The sequence below is a fragment of the Molothrus aeneus genome, chromosome 6, assembly GCF_037042795.1.
Source record: "Molothrus aeneus isolate 106 chromosome 6, BPBGC_Maene_1.0, whole genome shotgun sequence".
In the NCBI taxonomy this organism is placed as follows: Eukaryota; Metazoa; Chordata; class Aves; order Passeriformes; family Icteridae; genus Molothrus; species Molothrus aeneus.
In genome coordinates, this window is record NC_089651.1 from 60,560,077 (window position 1) to 60,581,428 (window position 21,352).

A 21,352-nucleotide genomic window follows, 5' to 3' on the forward strand; every position below is an offset into this window, starting at 1 on the left:
GATGTGTAAATAAATGGCTTAACTCTTGGATTGCTTCTATGGAATTGAGAGGGTCTGGTCTGTTACCTACATGGCTAAGTAGGGATTTGTGTGCTGATTTCTATTTCTATTTCATTTTTATTTTTCTTTATATTTTTTCTATTTCTATAATTTCTATTTCCATTTCTTTACATTATTTCTATATTATTGTGTATTATAATATTATATATTATTTCTAATTTGATGTTATTAATATGAGGGTTATTATTTTTATTATTTATATTTAATGTATGAAGGTGTTACTAGGCTCTGTCACAGTGCTCACATTTACATTTGATTGACTGTGCCTGGGAAATTCCACATTTTATCCAAATGTTATGTTACCTTTCCAGCCAAGGACAATACTTGTTTCCAACAGGCTTGCAAGGAAAATGTTCTCAACTTGATTTTTAACCATTACAGAGCAGGAAATTCATCCAAGGGAGATACTGGGCATTGCTGGATGTTGTTCCTAATGGAAAGATTTCTTCTTTTCCCCTTTTTTTCCCCTTTTTTCTCCTTTTTTCCCATCCTGCCATTATAAAAGTGATCCATTTCCCCCTCCAGACATCAGGCATCCAGAAGAGCTCTCCCTTTTGAGGAAACCCAGAGATCCATCAAAGAAAAAAAAGAAGAAATTGGACGATCAATGTGAAGATGACACCTTCGAGCTGGAGGGGCCTCTGATCACACCAGGGTCGGGTGAGCTGGCAAAAAAAAAAAAATGGGAGCAGGGGAAAAAACTGGCACAGCAACGTGGGGCTGATTGAATTTCTGGGGCTCTGTGCAAGAAACAGACCCCAGATCCATGGCACAGGTCCTGGCAGGCTGCAGCACTCGCTGGCACGGATGCATGTCTGGGGCTGGAGCTGTCACGCATTTCTGGGAGCAGAGCAACCCCCAGGCTTCACAGAGCAATCCAGAGCCCAAGTGTGGCCACTTGAGCACTCAGATGGTGTTGCTGAGAGCTTTTCTTAGCCTGTTAAGAAAGGAGTTAAATGGAAAATCGTTGCTAATGTCTACATTCCTGGCGTGGTTTAGGCTGTGCCACCGTTCTGCTCTGTATTTACAGCCCAGCAAGGGCAGGGTTTTATTAATTGCTTTAGTGTTGCCTTACATGAACGGTGTAGCTGTGGATTGTGATGCTAAATAAATCCTTTTATTGCTGGGGGCTGGTTGGCCAGTGTGGATTCCAGATCCAGAGCAGGACTGGGAAGGGAATTTCTGCTGGAGTAACATCCCTGATGGAGTTGCCACAGGCAGCAAATTGATGCAGGTGTTTGCAAGCAGAGGGGGTTTTTCAGCTTTTTTCCATGGCTGCTGGAAGTCTGGTGTCTGAAGGCAAATGGCAGGAGTTTAAACCATAATTTTGGCCAAGTGGGAGCACTTCATCCCAAATGGATTTGTGGAGAAAGCCACAGTGGTGAGCAGGAGAGACGTGTCTGGCTGCCAAAGCTCTTGGGTTTAAATCCAGCAATCCAAGGGCAGCAGGGCAGCTTTAATTAAAAAAACTACCTTGCAATTGTAAAGTTGTGTTAATTGATGTTAAATCAGCTGCAGGGAGTGTGGTTAATGCCAGTGATGGCAAAGGGCTTGCAGAAAGGAAGGTTTTGGCTGTGCAGGCTGATGTGCACCACAGGTCTGGAACAAGGGAAAATAATCCTCCTTCTGCTCTGATCCCACTCTTTCTCCTCTCTTAAAATTAAAAATACTTCTGGGCTTGTCCTCTTCCACTCCTGGCTCAGAGAATTTGGGCAAGGCTCCAGTCAATTTTCATTTCCATTTGGCATTTTCATCTTGGAAGTCCATTCTAAGCCTTTCCAACAGCCAGTGTTCACAGAGAGCATCTCTGTTAGATTAATAGGAAAGACTTGGCCTTCTTTGGGGGAAATGTATGCAAAAGCTGGGCTTTATTTTAATTATTTATGGCTCTTCCAGTGAGTCACTTGGCTGGTTTTGCTCTCCTTGTGAATGAAATCACTCACAGCAGGTTGAATTCCTGCCTGTTCAGGTGCCATTCGATAAAAGCCGTGGGTTTCATCTGAATAAATCATTTCTAGTGTTGTTCCAACATCAGTTTGTGTGCTGAAAGCTTCTGGAAAACTAATTAATAATTAAGGAGGTGCTGATTTCAATGTCTTGGGAGTGTTTTGTCACTGAGTACCCCAAACCTGGCAGTGAAACCATTTAAATCCCAGTGGGCAGAGTTGTCAATACACCCACAGGATGTGTTGCCCAACACTTTCCATTAGAAGACCTGTAGTCACTTGTTTATATAAATTAGCCAAATTTGTAGCTATTTCTGCTGGAACTTTCCATGACACTGCCTGCCTGGGGCAAATTTTTTAAGGGAAGCTTCTTCTGAGATGTTTCAGGTGTTTGGAGAAAGAGATGAGGAGAAAAGTGCAGGGGAAGCTTTGCTCTGATGGAGCAGATACTCAGTCAGGAGTGTGGGGGATATTCATGGAAAAACTTGCCCAAAATTTGGGGCAAAAAGTGGGATTTTCTTTTGTTGTTCCAGTTGATGCTCAGCCTTGTGTGCTTGAGCCATGTGAAGGCTGAAGCTGCAGTGAGGGTGGATGGCGAGGAGGGAAGAGCTCCTTTGGGAAGTGGTTTTTGGGGGTTTATGGCTGGTTTTTGTTGGAGTTCTCTGCTCCAGTGCTGTAACAATCCATGGGGAGAGCACCTTTCTGCTGCTTTTATAATCACAGAATGACAGGATAGCTCAAGTGGGAAGGGATCCTCAGCATCGTGGAGTCCCAGCTCCCAAAGTGCAAGTACCTGGTCTAAAAACCTAGAAATCATCTCTGGCCTTTTCCTTGCAAATGAAGGTGGATTTTTCCATCCCTTGACATCCCTGCTGCTTTTTTTCTCCTGCCTGGTTTGCTGGATCTGTCTTGGTGACAGCTATCCATGGTGCTTACAGGTCCCCAAATGATTCATCCAGACTGGGATACCAGCAAAACAAGCAGGAGCATTAAAAGCATCCTTGTTTGGTGGTTTTCACTTATATTTCCCACCCTGGCAGGCAGTTCAGAATCAGGTTTGTAATTATTTGGAGTTTCCTAGCCATGATTTTGGTTGTTACTGACATGGATGCTGCTGATTCCCACCATTCTTCCTGCTCCTTGAGATGCCCATCATGAAAATTGAGGGTTCAGAAAGGTTTTTCCATTGGTTTGGTCTTGGACTTTTCCAGTCCAGCTCAGTTTTCTGTCATTCCTTGGCCATGAGGGTGTGGGATGGTTTGGAGCAAGGAGCTGGAGCCAAAGTGGTGGCTCAGGGCAGCAGCAGGAGGCGGCACAAAAGGTTTTGTTTGTGGCATTTCAACTCTGTCACCATCTTCAACACCCTCAGCAGAGCTCTGGGAGGGAGAGCTTGGGTGCATTGAATTGCTGGTTCGTGATTTAGGAAGGACACAGCCCTTTCCCAAAATCCAGTGTGGTGTTGGACCTTCTGGTTCTGGTGGGCAGATTTGGGCCCAGGTGATGCTGGGTGAGCTCCTTGGCCAATGTGTGCACACAGGGGAATTCCTGCCATTAGGAGATGGTGGTTGATCCTCCCTTATTCTGAAAATCTGAATTTTATATAAAAATTCAGTGTCCCTGTGAGGTGAAGAAAGGCTGTTTCATTGGATGGTTTGGGATGGAAGTGATTTAAAAAGGGACTTAAAGCACTTCTCATTCCACCTCCTGCCAAGGGCAGGGACACCTTCCAGAGACCAGGTTGTCCAAGCCCCATCCAAGCTCTCCTGGAACACTTCCAGGGATGGGGCAGCCACAACCTCTCTGTTAAGCTCTCAGCTATTTCAAGCTATGAGATACCAAGCTGGATTTGTTTGTTTTTTTTTTTCTCTTCAAATTAATAATTTTTAAATGTTTGGGTGTTTTTATGTCTTGCTTTGAATCGGTACGAGCTGTGAAGCTTCAAAAGGCCTGGGAGTAACATTTGCTTTGGGATCAGTCTGGCACCACATTGCACCACTCAGCACATTAATCCTGAACTTGTGTGGCCACCTCAGCAAGCTTTTCCATCCAGGAATGCCACATTTCCATGCCCAGCTGTCCTGAGGAAGTCACTTCAGTTGCTTTGCTGCCACCAGCGCTGCTGCAAACGCTCCATTAGGGTGGTGCAACCTCACCTGTGCTGTTCTGCCCTCTTCCAAAAATGCTCATTTTTGGCTTCTGTCCTTCTCCTGCTCTCCGGGTGACTTTCTCTCGCCTTCTCACTTCCCTCCTTTCTTTCCCTCTCTATAGGCACCGATATTCTTTACATCGGCCCCGTCAAAGGTGAGCTCCACCTCAATAGGACTTTTGCCCTCTGCCTCTGGTCTCTTTGGCTGCACCCTTAGTTTATTTTCCTGCTCCTCTAAAACTTTTGACTTCCAAAATCTTTAAGCAACAGGTAATGCCGGTAAGTCGGGGGCCACTCATGTCCCAGATGCCACAGAAACACAGGGGGCAGGAGCTTCCCGGTGTGGGAGACGTGAGTCTTTTCCCATCCTTTGGGCTGGAAGGAGTTTTCCATCAGTTTTGCTCTTGGAGAAGAGCCAAGAAAGAGGAGAGGGACAGGGAGAACAAGCAGCACAGCGTTTTCCCGCTGAGAAAAGATGAGAAGGGAAAGTTTTCCATCTGCCGGCTCCGGGTTTGCGCAGAGCCGGCGTGGCCGGGAGCAGGCAGGGCTTGGCCCGAGACTAATTCCCGGCTTTTATTCCCCTCACTGGTAGGAAATATCTATTCAAGCCCAGGACTCTATAGCAAAACGATGACACCGACCTACGACGCCCACGACGGCAGCCCCCTGTCCCCCACGTCCGCCTGGTTCGGCGACAGCGCCCTGTCCGAGGGCAACCCGGGAATCCTGGCCGTGAGCCAGCCCGTCACCTCCCCGGAGTCCTTAGCCAAAATGTACAAGCCCCAGACGCTGCTCGATAAGGCCAAAATCAACCAAGGGTGAGTTCAGGAGATGAGGATTTGGGGTTTTTTTTTTTGGGGTTTTTTTTTTGGATGATTTTTTAATGGTGTTTTCAAGAGCGTCGTGGCGACTCCACCGGAGCGTTCCGTGTGCGTTATCCCATGTTGGCAATCCACAGGTGGCTGGACTCGTCCCGATCCCTCATGGAGCAGGAGGTGAAGGAAAACGAGGCTTTGCTACTCCGATTCAAGTACTACAGCTTTTTTGACCTGAATCCAAAGGTACAGAGCTCCTTGTTCCGCTCCCATTCTGAATTTTCCATCCTTTGGAGCGAAGGATGCCTGATCTCTAACGTGCTGCTGTGTTGGTAAATCTCCCAAAGACCGTGGAAGTTTGAAAATTGGTTGTGCAGGCATCAAACCCAGGATTTGTGCTCCATTACACCAGGGGATTTAGGTGTTGCTAGAGGTGCTTAAAGAGTTCTTAAAGCCACTTCTTGTCAGTGGCAGAGGATTTTCAGTCTTGGATCGTTGTGTCAAGATGATAAATCACAGAATCCCAGACTAGTTTGGGTTGCAATGGGCCTTAAAGACCATTTCATTCCAACCCCCTGCCATGGGGAGGGACAGCTTCCAGTGGATGGGGTGGTTTGTGTTGAGCTGGGCTCCTGGTTTTCCGAGCATTCCGCGTTTCTGTGCCGCAGTACGACGCGATCAGGATCAACCAGCTGTACGAGCAGTCCAAGTGGGCCATCCTGCTGGAGGAGATCGAGTGCACGGAGGAGGAGATGATGATGTTTGCAGCACTGCAGGTGAGACACAGCCCCAGACGCCCCTGGGTTGGGTTAGGCTTGGTTTTGTTCTCAGACTTCTCTGCTCGTTAATCTGATAAATGAAATTATGGAATCCCAAAGTGGTTTGGGTTGGAAGGGGCTGCAAAGCTCATCCAGTTCCAGCTCCCTTCCACTATCCCAGGGTGCTCCAACCTGGTCTTGGACACTTCCAGTGATGGGGCAGCCACAGCTTCTCTGAGCAGCCTGTGCCAGGGTCTCACCACCCTCACAGCCAAGAATTGCTTCCCAATATCCCATCTAAACCATCCCTTCTTCAGTTTAAACTCATATTTTAAGCCTCACCTTGTCTCTGATGGGAGCTTGGCTTTTTCATGCTGGTAGAAGTTGGGTCATTTCCCATCTCCAGATCCTCACTTGAGTTTATGAGATAATTTAAATACTTGCCACTGATTATCCCTCATAAAAAAGAACTTGACCTGCTTTTACCAAACATGTTTATATGTATCTTAACTTCTAGTTTTGTCCTTCTTAACCCATCCCATACGAACACGGGGTTACTGAACTGTGCCTTTCTGGCTCTCTGCCCCCAAACCAGCTGGGGATAATCTGTGGCTTTCCCAGAACTATTTATTTATCTGGTTTATGAAATGCTTTGTGTGATTTGGCATAAATGCTCCACCTGCTATTGACTTCATGGGAGGGATGGCAGGCCTTTGTTCCGTGTGGTCTGGCACACCTTGGAGCTGTAGGATGCTGAAATATCCCCCTCAGGAGCAGGGCTGCCTGCTCCAAAGGCCCCTCCCAGGAAAAAAAAAGAGAGAAAAGCAGAAATATAATGACTCAGTTTACATCCAAGTGCTCCAGAGTGGGTTGGGCACGGTTCTTCCTGTGAGATTTTATGGATGTTTTGGTTTTCTGGGGTGAAAGCAGATGCAAAGACATAGAATCCTACAATGGTTTGGGTTGGAATGGGCTTTAAAGGTCATCTTGTTCCACCCCCTGCCATGGGCAGGGACACTTCCACTATCCCAGGTTGTTCCAGCCCCGTCCAACTTGGCCTTGGACACTTCCAGGGCTGGGGAATCTTACAAATATCCATAAACACCTGGTGGGAGGCAGGAAAGGGGGTGGACAGAGGTGGCCAGTGGCAGGAGCAGAGGCCATGGACACAGCCTGGAACATGGGAGGGTCCCTCTGCTCATCAGGAAGCATCTTCATACCAGGAGGGTGACTGAGCACTGGCACAGTTTGCCCAGAGAGGCTGTGGATTGTCCATCCCTGGAGTTACTCCAAAGCCAGGTGGATTTGGTCCTGGACAACAGCTCCAGGTGGCCCTGCTGGAGCAGGGAGTGAGACCAGGTGACCTCCAGAGGTCCCTTCCAACCTCAGCCTGGTGGAAAGAGCAGCTCTGCCCTGTGGGGTCCAGTGATCTCCCTCAGGATCAGTGCCTGGAGGCTCCTTGGACTGGAACCATCCAGGATGGTCCTTCCTGACCCAGCAAACCCCCCCAGCATTTGCTGGCATCTGCTCCTGGTTCCCCGCTCTGCTTCCCAAGCACGGTGGCTGTGTCACCATGGTCCCGTGGGATCCTGGGGTCACAGGAGCACCCAGGTGTGACCCTGGCCTTGCCTTGCAGTACCACATCAACAAGCTGTCCATCATGTCCTCGGAAAACCACCTGAACCACAGTGACAAGGACGTGGACGAGGTGGACGCCGCGCTCTCGGACCTGGAAATCACCTTGGAAGGTGGCAAGACGTCAACAATCCTGGTAAGGGAGTTTTTCCAGGCATCCAACCTCACTTATTTCCTTTTTTTCTTCTCATCCTGATGAGAAAGTTGCCCACGCCCCAGCAATATTTTCTTTAAAACACAGGGATTTTAGATACCAAGGGATAGTTCTGGAATGAGGGAACCCTGGGCAGCATCTGGAAGAGTCTTGGAGGAGCCAGGATTTTACTGATTCCCCCCCCCCTGCACCAAGCCACCCTCCTGATGAAATAATGGAAAACTAAATGGAAATTAAGTGATTTTTTTATCCTCACTACTGACTTTCCCAAATTACTGAGTTTTCCACGTTGAGGTTCCTCTTCCACTGTTTCTAATTCACGTTTTACAGCACCTAAAGCAGCTGCTGGATTTTCAGAACTAATTTAGGCTTATGAAACCCTATTTTTATTAGACTGGATTTTAGCCTAGGTCTGTATTTTAGAGCATTTGGGGGTTTTCTTCTTGATATGTCATTTTAACACTGGTTTTCCACCTTTAAAATTATAAAGCCTGAAAATTAAAGTGCATTAAAAGGACTCAGTCCTGTCAGCCTTGGCCCAGCACAGCTTTTCCAGGCATTTTGCACATTTAAACCGTCTCTTTCCAACCCTAAAATCTGAAATTTTCCACTTTTACACTTCATATAATTTTTTAAGTGTTTATGACAGATTTTTTTGAAGCTACATCCATCCTTAGATGCTTTATTGACATTAACAACAGCAGAGCTTTGCAGTATGAACCAGAAATAACAACAAATTTTTATCACCAAGATATATTTTCTAATTCCTTTTGCAAAACCAGATTTGAAACACATCACTGAGGAACAGTCCCTGCCAGACAGGAGTGAAGAGGACAATGATTCATCCAAAAATCCCATCCCTTTCCGTAGGGCTTTGGAGCAGGAGCCATTTCCAGATGCATTCGAGTAATTGAATACAGATAATGGGCAATTACTGGATTGTTTGTTTAGATTCTGCATTTTTTTCCCTGTGGTATCTGTAAACAGTTTCTCATTGCAGACTGAAAGTAAACTGTCCTGCTACTGGAAGCTCCTGGAGCAATCCTCCCTTTCTTTCCCTTTCCCTCGAAATTTTTTTTACTTCCAGCTCCTGGGAATTAAAAGGGAATTTAAACTCAATATTTTCAAAATGTTGGGGGAGAAAAAAAAAAATCTTTCTAGGCTTAGAAATCCCAGTTAGTTTTCTGCAGAGGTGCCTCTTCCCCTTTTTGTTTGGAGCATCAGGAATAAGTGAAGGGAGGAGACAATTCCCTGTGCAACGGTGACCCTGGGCTGGGAACTGGCTCCAGCAGCAGCAGCAGGAATTCCTCACAGAAAAATCAAACCTTGTCCTCTGCTTTCAAAACAGCAGAGCTGGCCTTTGCATTTTTCACTGCTGGGAAGTGCCTGGGGCTTTCTCAGGAGCAGTTTCACAGCCCCTAAGCCCTGATGGTGCTCCTGGTTTCCTCCCCTGCACCACATCCCTTCCCTGCTGATCCCACTGCTCCCAGTGACTGGGATAATCTTTGATTTCCAGGGTGACATCACTTCCATCCCAGAGCTCGCTGACTACATTAAAGTCTTCAAGTAAGTGCTGATGGGAAGAGCTGCTTGTGGAACTGGTAATGGCTGTGAATAATTAATGGTCCTGCCTCTTAATTTCCTTTTATTTTTATCTCCCTGCCTTATGATATTCAAAATATTCAATACTTAAGTTAATTGGTTCTTAAATACAAAATTCAAGGTGTTTTCCTGCTCTGGTGCATCCTATAGCCAGCAGTGTGTGCTTGGATGTTTCTTTAACACATTTAATGCCCAGGAGAACACAAACCATCCTAAAATGAGGAGTGAAACCCAAAAACCTCCCTCAAAGACTTCTCCTGGTCTGCAGGAGGCTGGAGGAATTCTATCCAGCCAGGATTCCAGTCTCTCCATGCCAAAAGGAGCAGGTTAAGCTGACTCTGCCCCTCTCCCAGCTTGCTCAGGATTTAGGGGGTTTTTTTTTAGCTTGCTTTGACTTGGTTGGTGGTTCATGGAAACCGGGAGCGGCAGCGTCCGCACTTGGAGGAACATTTTTGGCAGCCACCACCATCTTTTGCAATTTATTGCCTGCTGCAATGGAAGTTCTGGAAGCTGGAAACACTGGTGGGATTTCACAGCAGAACTGCAGGGTAGTGCTGGTGGGGGGAATAAAGCTGCAGACAGTGAAGTAGCTCTGGAACAAACCTTTATTTTATGAATTGTTTGGTTCTGGAGCCAGAACCTGGCACTCTCTGCTCTGCAACCCCTTCTCCCTCTCCAGAGGTGAATTAATGAGGTCTCTGCCTCTGTCTGGGCTTGTGGTCTGCCTTAACTGGGATGAAGTTTCAAGGCTGTGCCCAGCCCCTCAGTGGGTGTTTTTTCCCTCCCTTGAACAAACAAACAAACAAAAAACTTGTTCTTCCCCTTGATCTGCTGATTTGCCAATCAAATTAGGCACCACTCCGGGAGCTAATTGCCTGCAAATTGGAGCACCAGGGGATGGAGCAGCCAGAAGCTGCTGGTTCCTCACTCAATGCAAGCCCTGAACCCTGGGGTTGGGGTTTGAGGCTGTCAGATTGAACACAGAATTCTGTTTGCTCCTAAAAATGGGGCTCAGGTGGTATTTTAGTGCCAAAAATCCAGTGTGAGTGGTGCAATGTTTGGAGCTGTCCCAGCTCTGGATGTGCCTCTTGTCACACTTCAGCTGGGGAGGAGAACTGGGGGAGCAGTGCATGTCCCTTATATCCAATATATTTAACTCCATATATTTACTTTTAAATGTGTCCCAGCATGTGCCTGGTGTGGCTGTAGAGATTTGGAATGGTTCTCTCTCCCCTGCCAGCCAGGTTACTGCCCTTGCCAGCTAAAATCACAGAATTCCAGAGTGTTTGGGGTTGGGATGGACTTCAAAGATCATCCTGTTCCACCCCCTGCCATGTCAGTGACACCTTCCACTGTCCCAGGGTGCTCCAAGCCCTGTCCAACCTGGCCTTGGGCACTGCCAGGGATCCAGGGGCAGCCACAGCTGCTCTGGGCACCCTGTGCCAGGGCCTCCCCACCCTCACAGAGAAGGATTTCTTCTTAATATCCCATCTAAAATACTCTCAGCAGCTGTTTCTGAGATGAAAACATGAGAAATGCATGAGAGGCTGCAGATCCAGCCTTAGAATAAGGTTTAGAAATCAGGGAAGGTTAAAATATTCTGATATTTGAGGCTCTGTAAAGGCTCTGAGCTTGTGTTGGGATGAGTTCAAGGTACTTCACTTTGCAGGGCCACCAGTTCTCCTGCAGAATTGAGCAAAATCCATGCTTTCTGTAGAAAAGAAGGGAACCTTTTGTGCTGTGGAGTGTTTAAAAAGAAAACAAGGAGCGCACTCAGGCGTGTGCGTGACTGACACGTCCTTGGAAGTGCTGCTTCCCCCAGAGCCTGAGCAGAGTGGTTCCAGTTTCATGTGGTGCCTGGAGAGGCAGATTTTGCAGTGATTCATGGACTCCTCTGTTTTTGTAGCACAGTCCTCCAGCTCCCCCCACCTTGCCCCAAATTATCTCCCTGGGATTGAAGAGTCCAGACTTGGAACTGGAGCTCAACTCCTTGAGCCAGCAGTGCAGGAAAGGCTGAGCCCCCAGGCAGGAGTGGGAATAACCCATGCTGCTGACAGCTGCTTGCCAGGGCTGAAATTCTGAGGAAACACTGAGGTTTCCTGGGGAGCAGCTTGTTTTAGGAGCTCAGACCAAGTGAGATGTCCCCCCCCACGTATCCTGCAGGCCCAAGAAGCTGACGTTGAAAGGCTACAAACCCTACTGGTGCACCTTCAAAGATACCTCCATCTCCTGCTACAAAAGCAAAGAGGAATCCAACGGGACCCCTGCTCACCAGATGAACCTGAGAGGTAAGAGAAGCACAAGGCTGGGCTAAGAGAAGCTGCTTTTTATTCCAGGAATAGGCTGCTCCTCCTGCATCTTGTTTTCCCACTGCTTTATCGCCTCGGAATTCCATCCCGGGGTTGGGTAAAGGTGTGTAAAGGAATGAGGGGGCTGGGTTTGACATCGTGGCACAGACTTGGAGCTCTGAGTGTGATTATGTGTGATCCCACAGGGAAGCACCACCAGCCCCCCAGTACCTTGGGAAGAGAGCTTGGAGAACCACAGAATGGTTTGGGCTGGAGGGAACCTTCCTAACTTTGTTCCAGCCTTCCACCTGCCCTTCTCCTTTTTGTCAGCTCTCCAAAGGATTGCACTGGCTGCCACAGCAGAAACTGGAAAGAACAGACCATTTTCTTCCTCTGCTGCCTTTATTTCTCCTCCTCTCCCTGCTGCTGGTTGGGAGCAGCTTCACTCCAGAGCTGAAATTCCTGTGGTGGCTGCCTGTCCTTATGTCAAGTGAAACATTCCTGCTCCAGCAGCCACGGAGCTGCAGTGAGCTTGTGTGTTCTCCCCGTGGATGCAGGAGCAGGGGGGATGCCAGGTGACCTCAGGCTGCTGTGGGAGCAAGGCCCGGCCCCCAGGACCCTTCTGGGAGCTTTTGACAAATCTGCTGTGACGGCATTTTCAGAAATCTGGGAGGCGGCGTTGGCGCGGCGCCCACGCTGCCGTGGCGGGGTCGGTTCATCACCCCTGTGTTTACACAACCCCTTGGAATTCTCTCCAGGCACCAGGAGCAGGATGCTCACAGCCAAATCATGGAATCCCTGAATTTGGGGTTGGGTTGGAAGGGGCTTTAAAGCCCATCCAGTTCCACCTCGCTCCCACAGGCAGGGACACCTTCCACTAAACTGGGATGGTCCAAGCCCCACCAAGCCTGGCCTGAAACACTTCATGGCATCCCATCATTCATCAATGACATAGAAGGGTTTCAGGGTGAGAGTCAACACCTGCCCAGTCACCTTCTCCATGAAGATTTTGGGGTAGCCACGGGATCCATTTCTGATTCCACGCAGGATCCAGGAGTTCTATGGGTGCACATTTGCTTTGGCTTCATTGCTTTCAGATCAGGTCTTGCTTTTCTCCCCCCATTTTCCTGACACTTGGAAAAGGGACATCTGACAGGTTTTCTCTGTGTGGAGTGTTCATCCCATCAGAGGAGTGGGACAAACCTTTGGCAGCACTGAGATGCCACCGGAGACCCTTGGGTCAGGGAGCTTTGCTCTTTCTTTTCCTATTTTCACTTTCTTTGCCACTTTTTAAATCATCATTCCTCACACCCCTCTAAACACCATCTCCCTCAATGCAGGATGTGAAGTTACCCCTGATGTGAACATCTCTGGTCAGAAGTTCAACATCAAACTCCTGATTCCAGTGGCAGAGGGGATGAACGAGATTTGGCTGCGCTGTGACAACGTAAGTTCATCTCTTGGACTGGCCACCTCTTCAACCTTTTCCCACCATCCTGCCCAGGGGCTGTTCTTTAAAAAACAAATAGAAAATGCTCCCACCTGTCTGATCTCAGCATTCCAAGTGTGCTCCAAGTCACCTGTGAGTTCATGTGGGATTCACATTTTCTGAACCTGAGAGAAGCAGGGAGAGAAGCAAAGAACGATCAAAACAATTCTTATCTCATTTGCTGCTCCTGTGTTGTGCCAAAGCAGAATGCAATGTGGAGATTGTTTACCCAAAGTGATGGTGTTTTGTTTCCTTGGCCTATCAGGGCCAAGGGCAAGTGCAGACTGTTGGTCAGGAGACAGTCACGAGATTCTGGGCAGTTGAGTTGAGCGGGGTGCTTGTGCAGATTCAGTTTAGATGTAATGTAATGTAGTGTAATATAATATAGAATAATATAGTATAATAAAGTAATTAATTAGCCTTCTGATAAGATGGAGTCAGATGCATCATTTCTCTCCCCTTGTCAGGGGTTGCCTGCTTTTCCTATAAGTTCAGAGCAGAAAATCAGCTTTGGCTTTGTCGTGGGGTTTTTGGCCCCGCGTTGGTTGGGTTCCTGCCTGTCTTTGTGCATGCTGGAGTCTCCTGAGGCTGGGAGGGGAATGAGGTCTCCATGGGGTGTTTTTTGAGGTGTCTGGTGGTCCCTCCATGGCTGTGACAGACACATGTCCCTGTTTTGGGGGGCAGGAGACGCAGTATGCCAGCTGGATGGCCGCCTGCCGCCTGGCCTCCAAGGGCAAGACCATGGCCGACAGCTCCTACGGCATGGAAGTGCAGAACATCCTGTCCTTCCTGAAAATGCAGCATTTGAACCCAGACCCGCAGCTGATCCCAGAGCAGATCAACACTGACATCAACCCCGAGTGCCTGGTGTCTCCTCGCTACCTGAAGAAGTACAAGAACAAGCAGGTAGGTGCTGCTGGTGGCCTTGGCTGGGCTGGACACGCGTCCCGGCAGTGGCTGGTGTTTAACACGGCGTGGTTTGGATGTTTTGGATGTCCTCACTCACTGGGATGCACGTGGTTACTAAAAGGAGGTGGGACTGAAGGGTGTGGGTTGGATCCAGCACCCGGGGATGGCACCCAGCACCGGGATTCTGCCACACGCTGTGTGAAGTGCACGGACACGGCAGGGAACCTTCAATTGGAAATGCATTTGAAATTGGGTGATGTTTATTTTAAACACATTCTGGGAATGGTTTGGCCCCTGCTGATGATGGTTTGGCTCCAGCTGCCCCATCTCTGCCCGGTGCTGGGGTTAAAACCCCTTCCCCTGCACAGAATCCATGGAGAAATCCCCGGGATCAGCGGAGTTGCAGTTGCTTGCAGTGCTTTATCCACACTTGGCTGTAACACGGTTTGCATATTTCTCTCTTTGCTTTTCCACTGCTTCCAAATGCCAGTCCTTGGAACATTGCTTTGGTTTTGAGTTGCTGTGACTCGTGCTTGAACTCCATCCACGCTCCATCCCATCCCTGCCTGACAGGGCTGAACTGTTCCGCTCTGGGAATAAATGCAGGATTCTCTCAAAGAGAATTCTATGTCAGAACAGCAGCAAAAATAAGGAAAGCATTGCTCCGTGGCCTTTTGGTGACTTAAATCCTTCAGGCTGCTGGCTGGGGCTGGATATGATTTCTCCAAGCCCAGAAGAAGGCTGCAAGTCAGAGAAGCCGGAAAAATATAACTTTTTATTGGCACAGCACAATGATTTCCTGGCAGTGGAGTTATATTTTATATAGCCCTTATTATTCTCCTGAATAAGCCTTTATATCCCCTTGGATGGAGGAGAGGCTGCATAAATATACTATTTTAACATACATATATAGATATATATATTTATATATATAAAATACTTTCTAGGTTTCTGGGAAAACAGAGGCACCTGGAAAAATATTAGCTTGGAAAACTTGCTTACTGTGCAGGTATCCTGGTTATAAAAATAAAATCCATGGAATTGTAGGGATGAGCACGATGGGGATGATCCCAGTCAGGATGTGGCCATGGTGTGGACACCAGGGCCCTCACAGGCATCAGCTAAGCAGTGGATTTAGGATTTTCCTTGGTGGCCAGAGGCAAAGCTTGGAGCAGCAGAGGATGTTTGCTGAGAGGAATGAGGGATGGAGGCTGCAGGAATGTCAGGAATTTGACCACAAGGGTCCTTCTGAGGCACAGGGAAGGAGGGGGAGGAGGAGGAGGAGGAGGCTGTGCAGCCCACAGGAGGTGCTGGAATGGGAATTGGCTGTGGGTTTATGGAGGCTCTGGGTCCTCACCAGCCCCAAACCCACTGGGGTGATGTTTGTCTTCACGTGCAGCAGCGTAGTGTTGGCAGGTTGGGATTGGAAGCACTAAATCCTAAGTGAAAATAAACAAAAACTGACCCAAAATAGGGATTTTCAGAGCTCCCAGGTGCCCTGCCAGAGTTTGGTGTCAGAGCCAGCTGGGGCAGACACATCTCTGAGAAGCACAGCTGATGTTCCCTTCATCTGCTTGTTATCCCAAGCAGCATCCCAATCATTTCTCCACATATCCCAAACAGAAGGATCTGCTGAGCTCAGGGTGAGCCCCTGAGCTTCCTCCAGAGCTTCCCCAGCCAGAGTGGCCTTGAGTTTGTGCAGAGATGTGCAGAGGACAGTGAGGCCATGAACCCATCTCTGAACTGGCAGCTTCACCCTCCCCTTCACCTCCCAGCAGGAATCACAGAATGTCCTGAGTGGGAAAGGACCCACAAGGATCAGAGTCCAGACCCCCCAACAGCCCCACCCTGGGCATCCCTGGCAGCTCCTGGAGCTCTGGCAGCCTCAGGGCTGTGCCCATTCCCTGGGCAGCCTGGGCAGTGCCCAGCACCCCCTGGGGGAGGAACCTTTTCCTGAAATCCATCCCAAACCATTCCAGGACCAAAACCATCTCTCACAACGCCAGGGCCCAGCTGGGATCACTCCAGTGCCCCAGCAGGGCCAGCGTGAGCGGTGACTCTCTGCTCGCTTGTCCCTGCTCACATTCCCTTTGGCTGCTTTTCCACCTAAGGAATTGTGCATGTGGTTTGTTTTGGTTTTTTGGTTTTTTTTGCTTGAACTTTGGTTTGCAGTTAATTTACACTTTTTCTTTGCTTTGTTGCCATATTTCTGATTGCTTTTTTTTCTTTCTGCCTCCTTTTCTTTTTTTTATTTTTTCATTTCGCCTTGCCATCTTCAGCCAGGCTATGTAAGAGACTTGGTAAGTGACAGCAACAATAAAATTAAGATAAAATAAATTTAATCTAGAACCCCTTTGGTTTAGAGAGCAGCGGTGAAAGCACTAACAAAACCTGCACCCTCCCCATGACACTTGGGCCCTGGTAGGTTTTTATAACAGTCCCCAGTGATTTATGGGGTGAAACTGGAAACCCTACAGAAAATTTGCCTTGTTGTTCGCTCACATCCTTAAAGTTCCCGAGAGCATGAGTGGGAATGTGAACATCTCTGGTCAGACAGCTCTGATCTATATTTGCTTTCCTGTATCTGGAGATGGGAAGCTCCATGTGGGCTCTGAGCAGTGAGAGCTGAAACAAAACCTCAGGGGAGGAATTATCGATATTCCGCGCTCGGATCCGCGGCGGCTCCGCGGCCGCTCCTGCGCATGTGGCAGCGGAGGTGGCACCCAGGGCCCCTGTCCCCTGACCCCGCTGTGTTTCGCCGCCCGCAGATCACGGCGCGCATCCTGGAGGCTCACCAGAACGTGGCCCAGATGAGCCTCATCGAGGCCAAGATGCGCTTTATCCAAGCCTGGCAGTCGCTGCCCGAGTTCGGCATCACACACTTCAACGCGAGGTGAGTGGGGCTGCGGGGCTGGCCTGGGCTGGAGGAGTTTCCTTCATGGATACAGGGAGTGGGTTAAATACCCTGGAATCATCTTGGAATGGGTTGGATTGGGTTGGATTGGGTTGCGTTGTGTTGGGTTGGGTTGCATTGGGTTGGGTTGGGTGGTGTGGCTTTGGATGGGGTTGAGTTGGGTTGCATTGGGTTAGGTTAGGTTGGATTGCCTTGGGTTGGGTGAGGCTGGGTTGTGTTGGATTGGGTTTGGTTGGGTTGGATTGGTTTGGGTTGGGTTGAGTTGCGTTGGGTAGTGTTGTTTGGAAGGGAGGTCCCTTCCAGCCTTCCTCAAAGTTGATCTCATTCCAACCCCCTGCCGTGGGCAAGGACGTGCACATCCTTGGCCGGGGAAATCGTGCTGCAGCTGAAATTAAAAGCATGAGCTACTGTGATTTATAAAAATGATTTTACAAGTAAAGTCAGCTGCTGGATTTGTGTGTCTCACCTGCTTTTCTCAATCCCTATGCCAGGTTCCAGGGTGGGAAGAAGGATGAGCTGATTGGCATCGCCTACAACCGGCTGATCCGCATGGACGCCAGCACGGGCGACGCCGTCAAGACCTGGCGCTTCAGCAACATGAAGCAGTGGAATGTCAACTGGGAGATCAAAATGGTGAGATGTGTCTGACACCCTGTCCTCTCCCCTGCTCCTGTCAGTGAGACAGGAACCACTCCTGGAGTCCTGGAATCCCAAATGGGTTGGGTTGGGAGGGGCCTTAAAGCTCATCTTGTTCCAACCCCCTGCCATGGGCCTTCCACTATCCCAGGTTGCTCCAAGCCCCATCCAGCCTGGCCTTGGACAGTTCCAGGGATTCAGAGGCAGCCACAGCTTCTCTGGGCATGCTCACCACCCTCACAGCCAGGAATTCCCAGTTCCCAATCTCCCATCCATCCCTGCCCTCTGGCACTGGGAGCCATTCCCTGTGTCCGGTCCCTCCATCCCTTGTCCAAAGTCCCTCTCCAGCTCTCCTGGAGTCCCTTTAGGCACTGGGTGGAGTTGTATATGACCCTTTAGGAAAAAAACCAAATCTTTCTCTCCTGTAGCCAGGAATTATTTTCTCCATTCTCTGAGCCCCACACAATTAAATGAAGTGAAACCTCAGCACTGATGCTCGGGCTCCATTCTAACCCATAACACAAATATACAGGGCCTTATCCATACTAAAATTCCTTTCATTTGCTGTGCAACTCAGACTTTCATGTAAATAACAAACAAAACTGTGTAGTTACTTCCCCAGGCTCTGAGATGGGCTTTCCCCCTGCTGTTACATTTGGATGCACAAATTTTTGGGCTCCTTTTTGGCAGAACACACAATTAAAACTGCCAGGGATACGTGAGGGCTGTTCTCCTGCAGTTTTGCAGCTCATTAAGAGTCGCTGGAAAAATTATTCAGAGTCCCCCTCTGCCTCAGAGTCATTGTTTTGACTCAGTTGCAAGCCCAGATATCCCAATTATCCAGCTTGGATACTCTGCTGGGAATCCCCATCCCTCCTGCAGAGCTGTCAATGATGGGGGGACAAAAAGAGAATGAGCATCAGTAAATGAATAGTTTGTTCAGTCACTCCAAAATGAGCTCCCCCAGCCCCCATAAGGTATTTCAGTGGCCAAACTTCAACTTAGAAAACCAAGGAAGAGTGGAAAGAAAGCCCAGACTTCAACAGGTCTGTGCCTAATCCCTGTTCTCTGGAAGCAGGGAAAGTGTGGCCACGTGCTCACCATGGAGAGGTGGAAACACACTGGGGGATTGTTTCTGAGTCATGGGGGAATACAAGGGGTAATGGGAATTTAAATAAATAAATGAATGGATAAATAAATAGAAAACAATACAAAAGGCAACAAAAGGTATTTCAGTATCTAAATATTTGAATAAGAGTCATAGGATATTTAAAGGGGGAAGGAATTCATAAGGATCCTCAAGGCCAAATTACCACTCACAGAATCCCAGAATGGTTTGGGTTGGGAGGGCCCTTAAAGATCAACTCATTCCAGCCCTGCTGTGGGCAGGGGCGCCTTCCACTCTCCCAGGCTGCTCCAGGTCCTGTTAAACCTGGCCTGGGACACTTCCAGGGATCCAGGGACAGCCACAGATACTCTGTGCAACCAGAGAAGAATTCACAGAATCACAGAATTTCTAGGTTGGAAGAGACCTTTAAGATCATCGAGTCCAACCCATGTTCTAACACCTCAACTAGATCATGGCCACATCCAGTCTTTTTTTAAACACTCGAGGGATGGTGACTCCACCACCTCCCTGGGCAGATGATTCCAGTATTTGACCACTCTTTCTGTGAAAAACTTCCTCCTTAATTCTAGCCTGTATCTCCCTTGGTGCAGCTTGAGACAGTGTCCTCTTGTTCTGTCTGTTGTTGCCCGGAGACAGAATTCCCAATCTCCCACCCATCCCTGCCCTCTGGCACTAGGAGCCATTCCCTGGCTCCTGTCCCTCCATCCCTTGTCCCCAGTCCCTCTCCAGCTCTCCTGGAGCCCCTTCAGGCCCTGCCAGGGGCTCTGAGCTCTCCCTGGAACCTTCTCCTGTCCAGGGGAGCACCCCCAGCTCTCCCAGCCTGACTCCAGAGCAGAGGAGCTCCAGCCCTTGGCCTCCTGTGCTCACTCCTACACTGGCACCACAAAATTTAGCTCAGGCATTAGAAAACCATCTGAACACCCCAGAAATGAGGGAGAAGGGAAGGCAGGCTGGGGCTGAGCTCTGTGTGCCCACAGGTGACGGTGGAGTTCGCGGACGAGGTGCGGGTGTCGTTCATCTGCACCGAGGTGGATTGCAAGGTGGTGCACGAGTTCATCGGGGGCTACATCTTCCTGTCCACGCGGGCCAAGGACCAGAACGAGAGCCTGGACGAGGAGATGTTCTACAAACTGACCAGTGGCTGGGTGTGAGCCCCGCCAGCCTCGCCCCGCAGGAACCCCCATGGCCATATTCATGTTTAACTTTCCAAAGCTGTCCTTTGAGATAATGCTGCTTAATAAAGTAAGCTTGAAATGTATCTTTTTTTTTTTAACAATTGGATTTTTTGTTGGTTTGTTTTGGGCTTTTTTGTTTTTTTTTTTTTGTTTTGTTTTGGTTTTTTTGTTTGTTTGGTTTTTTTTTTTAATTTTTATTTTGTTTTGTTTTGTTTTGTTTTGTTTTTTTGGGTTTTGGTTTTGGTTTTTTTTTTGGTTTTTTTTTGCATTACCAGACCAGTTAATCTGTGTGCACTAATGAGCACTTCTGTTAATTTGCTATAACCAGACCGTGTCTGGGCAGGGTGACAGTGACCCTCAGATCCAGACTCTGATGGGCAGATCAGGATAAAGATTTAACTGACTTAAAAAAGCCAATTTTTGAAGAGAACTCTAAGCCATCTTCTTGCAAAGCCATCCAGGGCTAACCTATATGAAGTCTATTTATCATGTTTAATGCATGAGTGTTTTATTTCCTTTTTTTTTGTGTTTTTATTCTGTACATTTGACCTGTTTGAAGTCGTCCTGCTCCCAAGCAGAGCTGCCATCTCTCCTCTCACACTACACCAGGACTCTGAAGGTGCCTGACATGACTTTGAGGATAGTTTTGTGTGGCCTCGAAGATGATCTTCTGTTAGTCTGTAATAGCTTGGTTTTATTTGTTTAACTTGCCTTTTGATAATCATTTATATTGTCTTTTTTTTTTATTTTATTTGTACACCGTATTGTATTATGACACTTTTAGTATTCACCAGCATAGTCACTGTTCTGCCTCTGATATGCAAATTTTTTCATTACAATATGAAGTAAAAGGTTTATGAAGTAAAGGTTTTTGTGTAACTAATGTAAAAAACCACAAATTTTATAAAGTTGTACAGTTTTTGTAACTAGTCTCACAAGCCAGCTAGGATATTGCATAGGTCAGCAGTAACTGTAGGATGTCTGGAAGGGGTACGGGGACAAACCAAGGAATAAAAAACCCACAAAAAATACAATTTCAGTCCAGTAAATTTTGATCTAAGTTAAAGGGGATTCCAGAGCTGTGCCACAACACCCTCAGTAGCTGATCCCTGGGGCCAGGACTGCCAGGTTCATTAAGCCATTCCCACATTAATGCTAACGAGGAGGGATCCTGTGCCCACCTAATGCCAAGGAATATCCAGTGTTGCGTTCCCACAGTCCGTGGTATCAAGATTATGTTCAAATACATTTTATTTTAAATAAAAGTCAAATCTTCTATTTAACATTCAGCTGCCACTCCTGGTTTTTGGGGTCTACCTGTGCTATGGAAAGGCCATAAACAATTCCATAGGATGGAGCCATCCCATGCCAGCCTTGGGGTCCCTTCTGCTGCCTTATCCCAAGTTTGCTGAAACAAATGACACCAAAAAGCAACAAAAAGTTACAAAATTCTGGAATACTTTGGGTTGGAAGGGACCTTAAAGCTCATCGAGCTCTACCTCCTGCCAAGGGCAGGGACACCTTCCACTGTCCCAGGCTGCCCCAAGCCCTGTCCAGCCTGGCCTGGAACATTTCCAGGGATGCAGGGGCAGCCACAGCTGCTCTGGGCACCCTGTGCCAGGGCCTGCCCACCCTCACAGGGAAGGATTCCTTCCCAATATCCCATCCATCCCTGCCCTCTGGCAGTGGGAAGCCA

The 21,352-nt window shown here is 48.2% G+C and overlaps 1 protein-coding gene across 4 annotated transcripts in view; it reads left to right on the plus strand.

Annotated features, from left to right (window-relative positions):
- Positions 1–20,945, plus strand: part of FERMT2 (FERM domain containing kindlin 2) — a 51,126-nt gene extending 30,181 nt beyond the window's left edge. Inside the window, exons 3-17 of one of the 4 annotated variants that reach the window (XM_066551916.1) lie at positions 586–720; positions 4,275–4,307; positions 4,745–4,970; positions 5,111–5,213; positions 5,636–5,743; positions 7,362–7,496; positions 9,031–9,080; positions 11,280–11,404; positions 12,745–12,851; positions 13,578–13,799; positions 16,082–16,102; positions 16,571–16,695; positions 17,208–17,349; positions 19,459–19,723; positions 20,216–20,945. In XM_066551916.1, the coding sequence (XP_066408013.1) occupies positions 586–720; positions 4,275–4,307; positions 4,745–4,970; positions 5,111–5,213; positions 5,636–5,743; positions 7,362–7,496; positions 9,031–9,080; positions 11,280–11,404; positions 12,745–12,851; positions 13,578–13,799; positions 16,082–16,102; positions 16,571–16,695; positions 17,208–17,349; positions 19,459–19,632 (1,706 nt within the window). In that variant the 3' untranslated portion in view covers positions 19,633–19,723; positions 20,216–20,945. The remainder of the gene's footprint in view (positions 1–585; positions 721–4,274; positions 4,308–4,744; positions 4,971–5,110; positions 5,214–5,635; positions 5,744–7,361; positions 7,497–9,030; positions 9,081–11,279; positions 11,405–12,744; positions 12,852–13,577; positions 13,800–16,081; positions 16,103–16,570; positions 16,696–17,207; positions 17,350–19,458; positions 19,724–20,215) is intronic. The other 3 variants (XM_066551918.1, XM_066551919.1, XM_066551920.1) reach the window with 3 other exon arrangements.
- Positions 20,946–21,352: the final 407 nt, after the last annotated feature.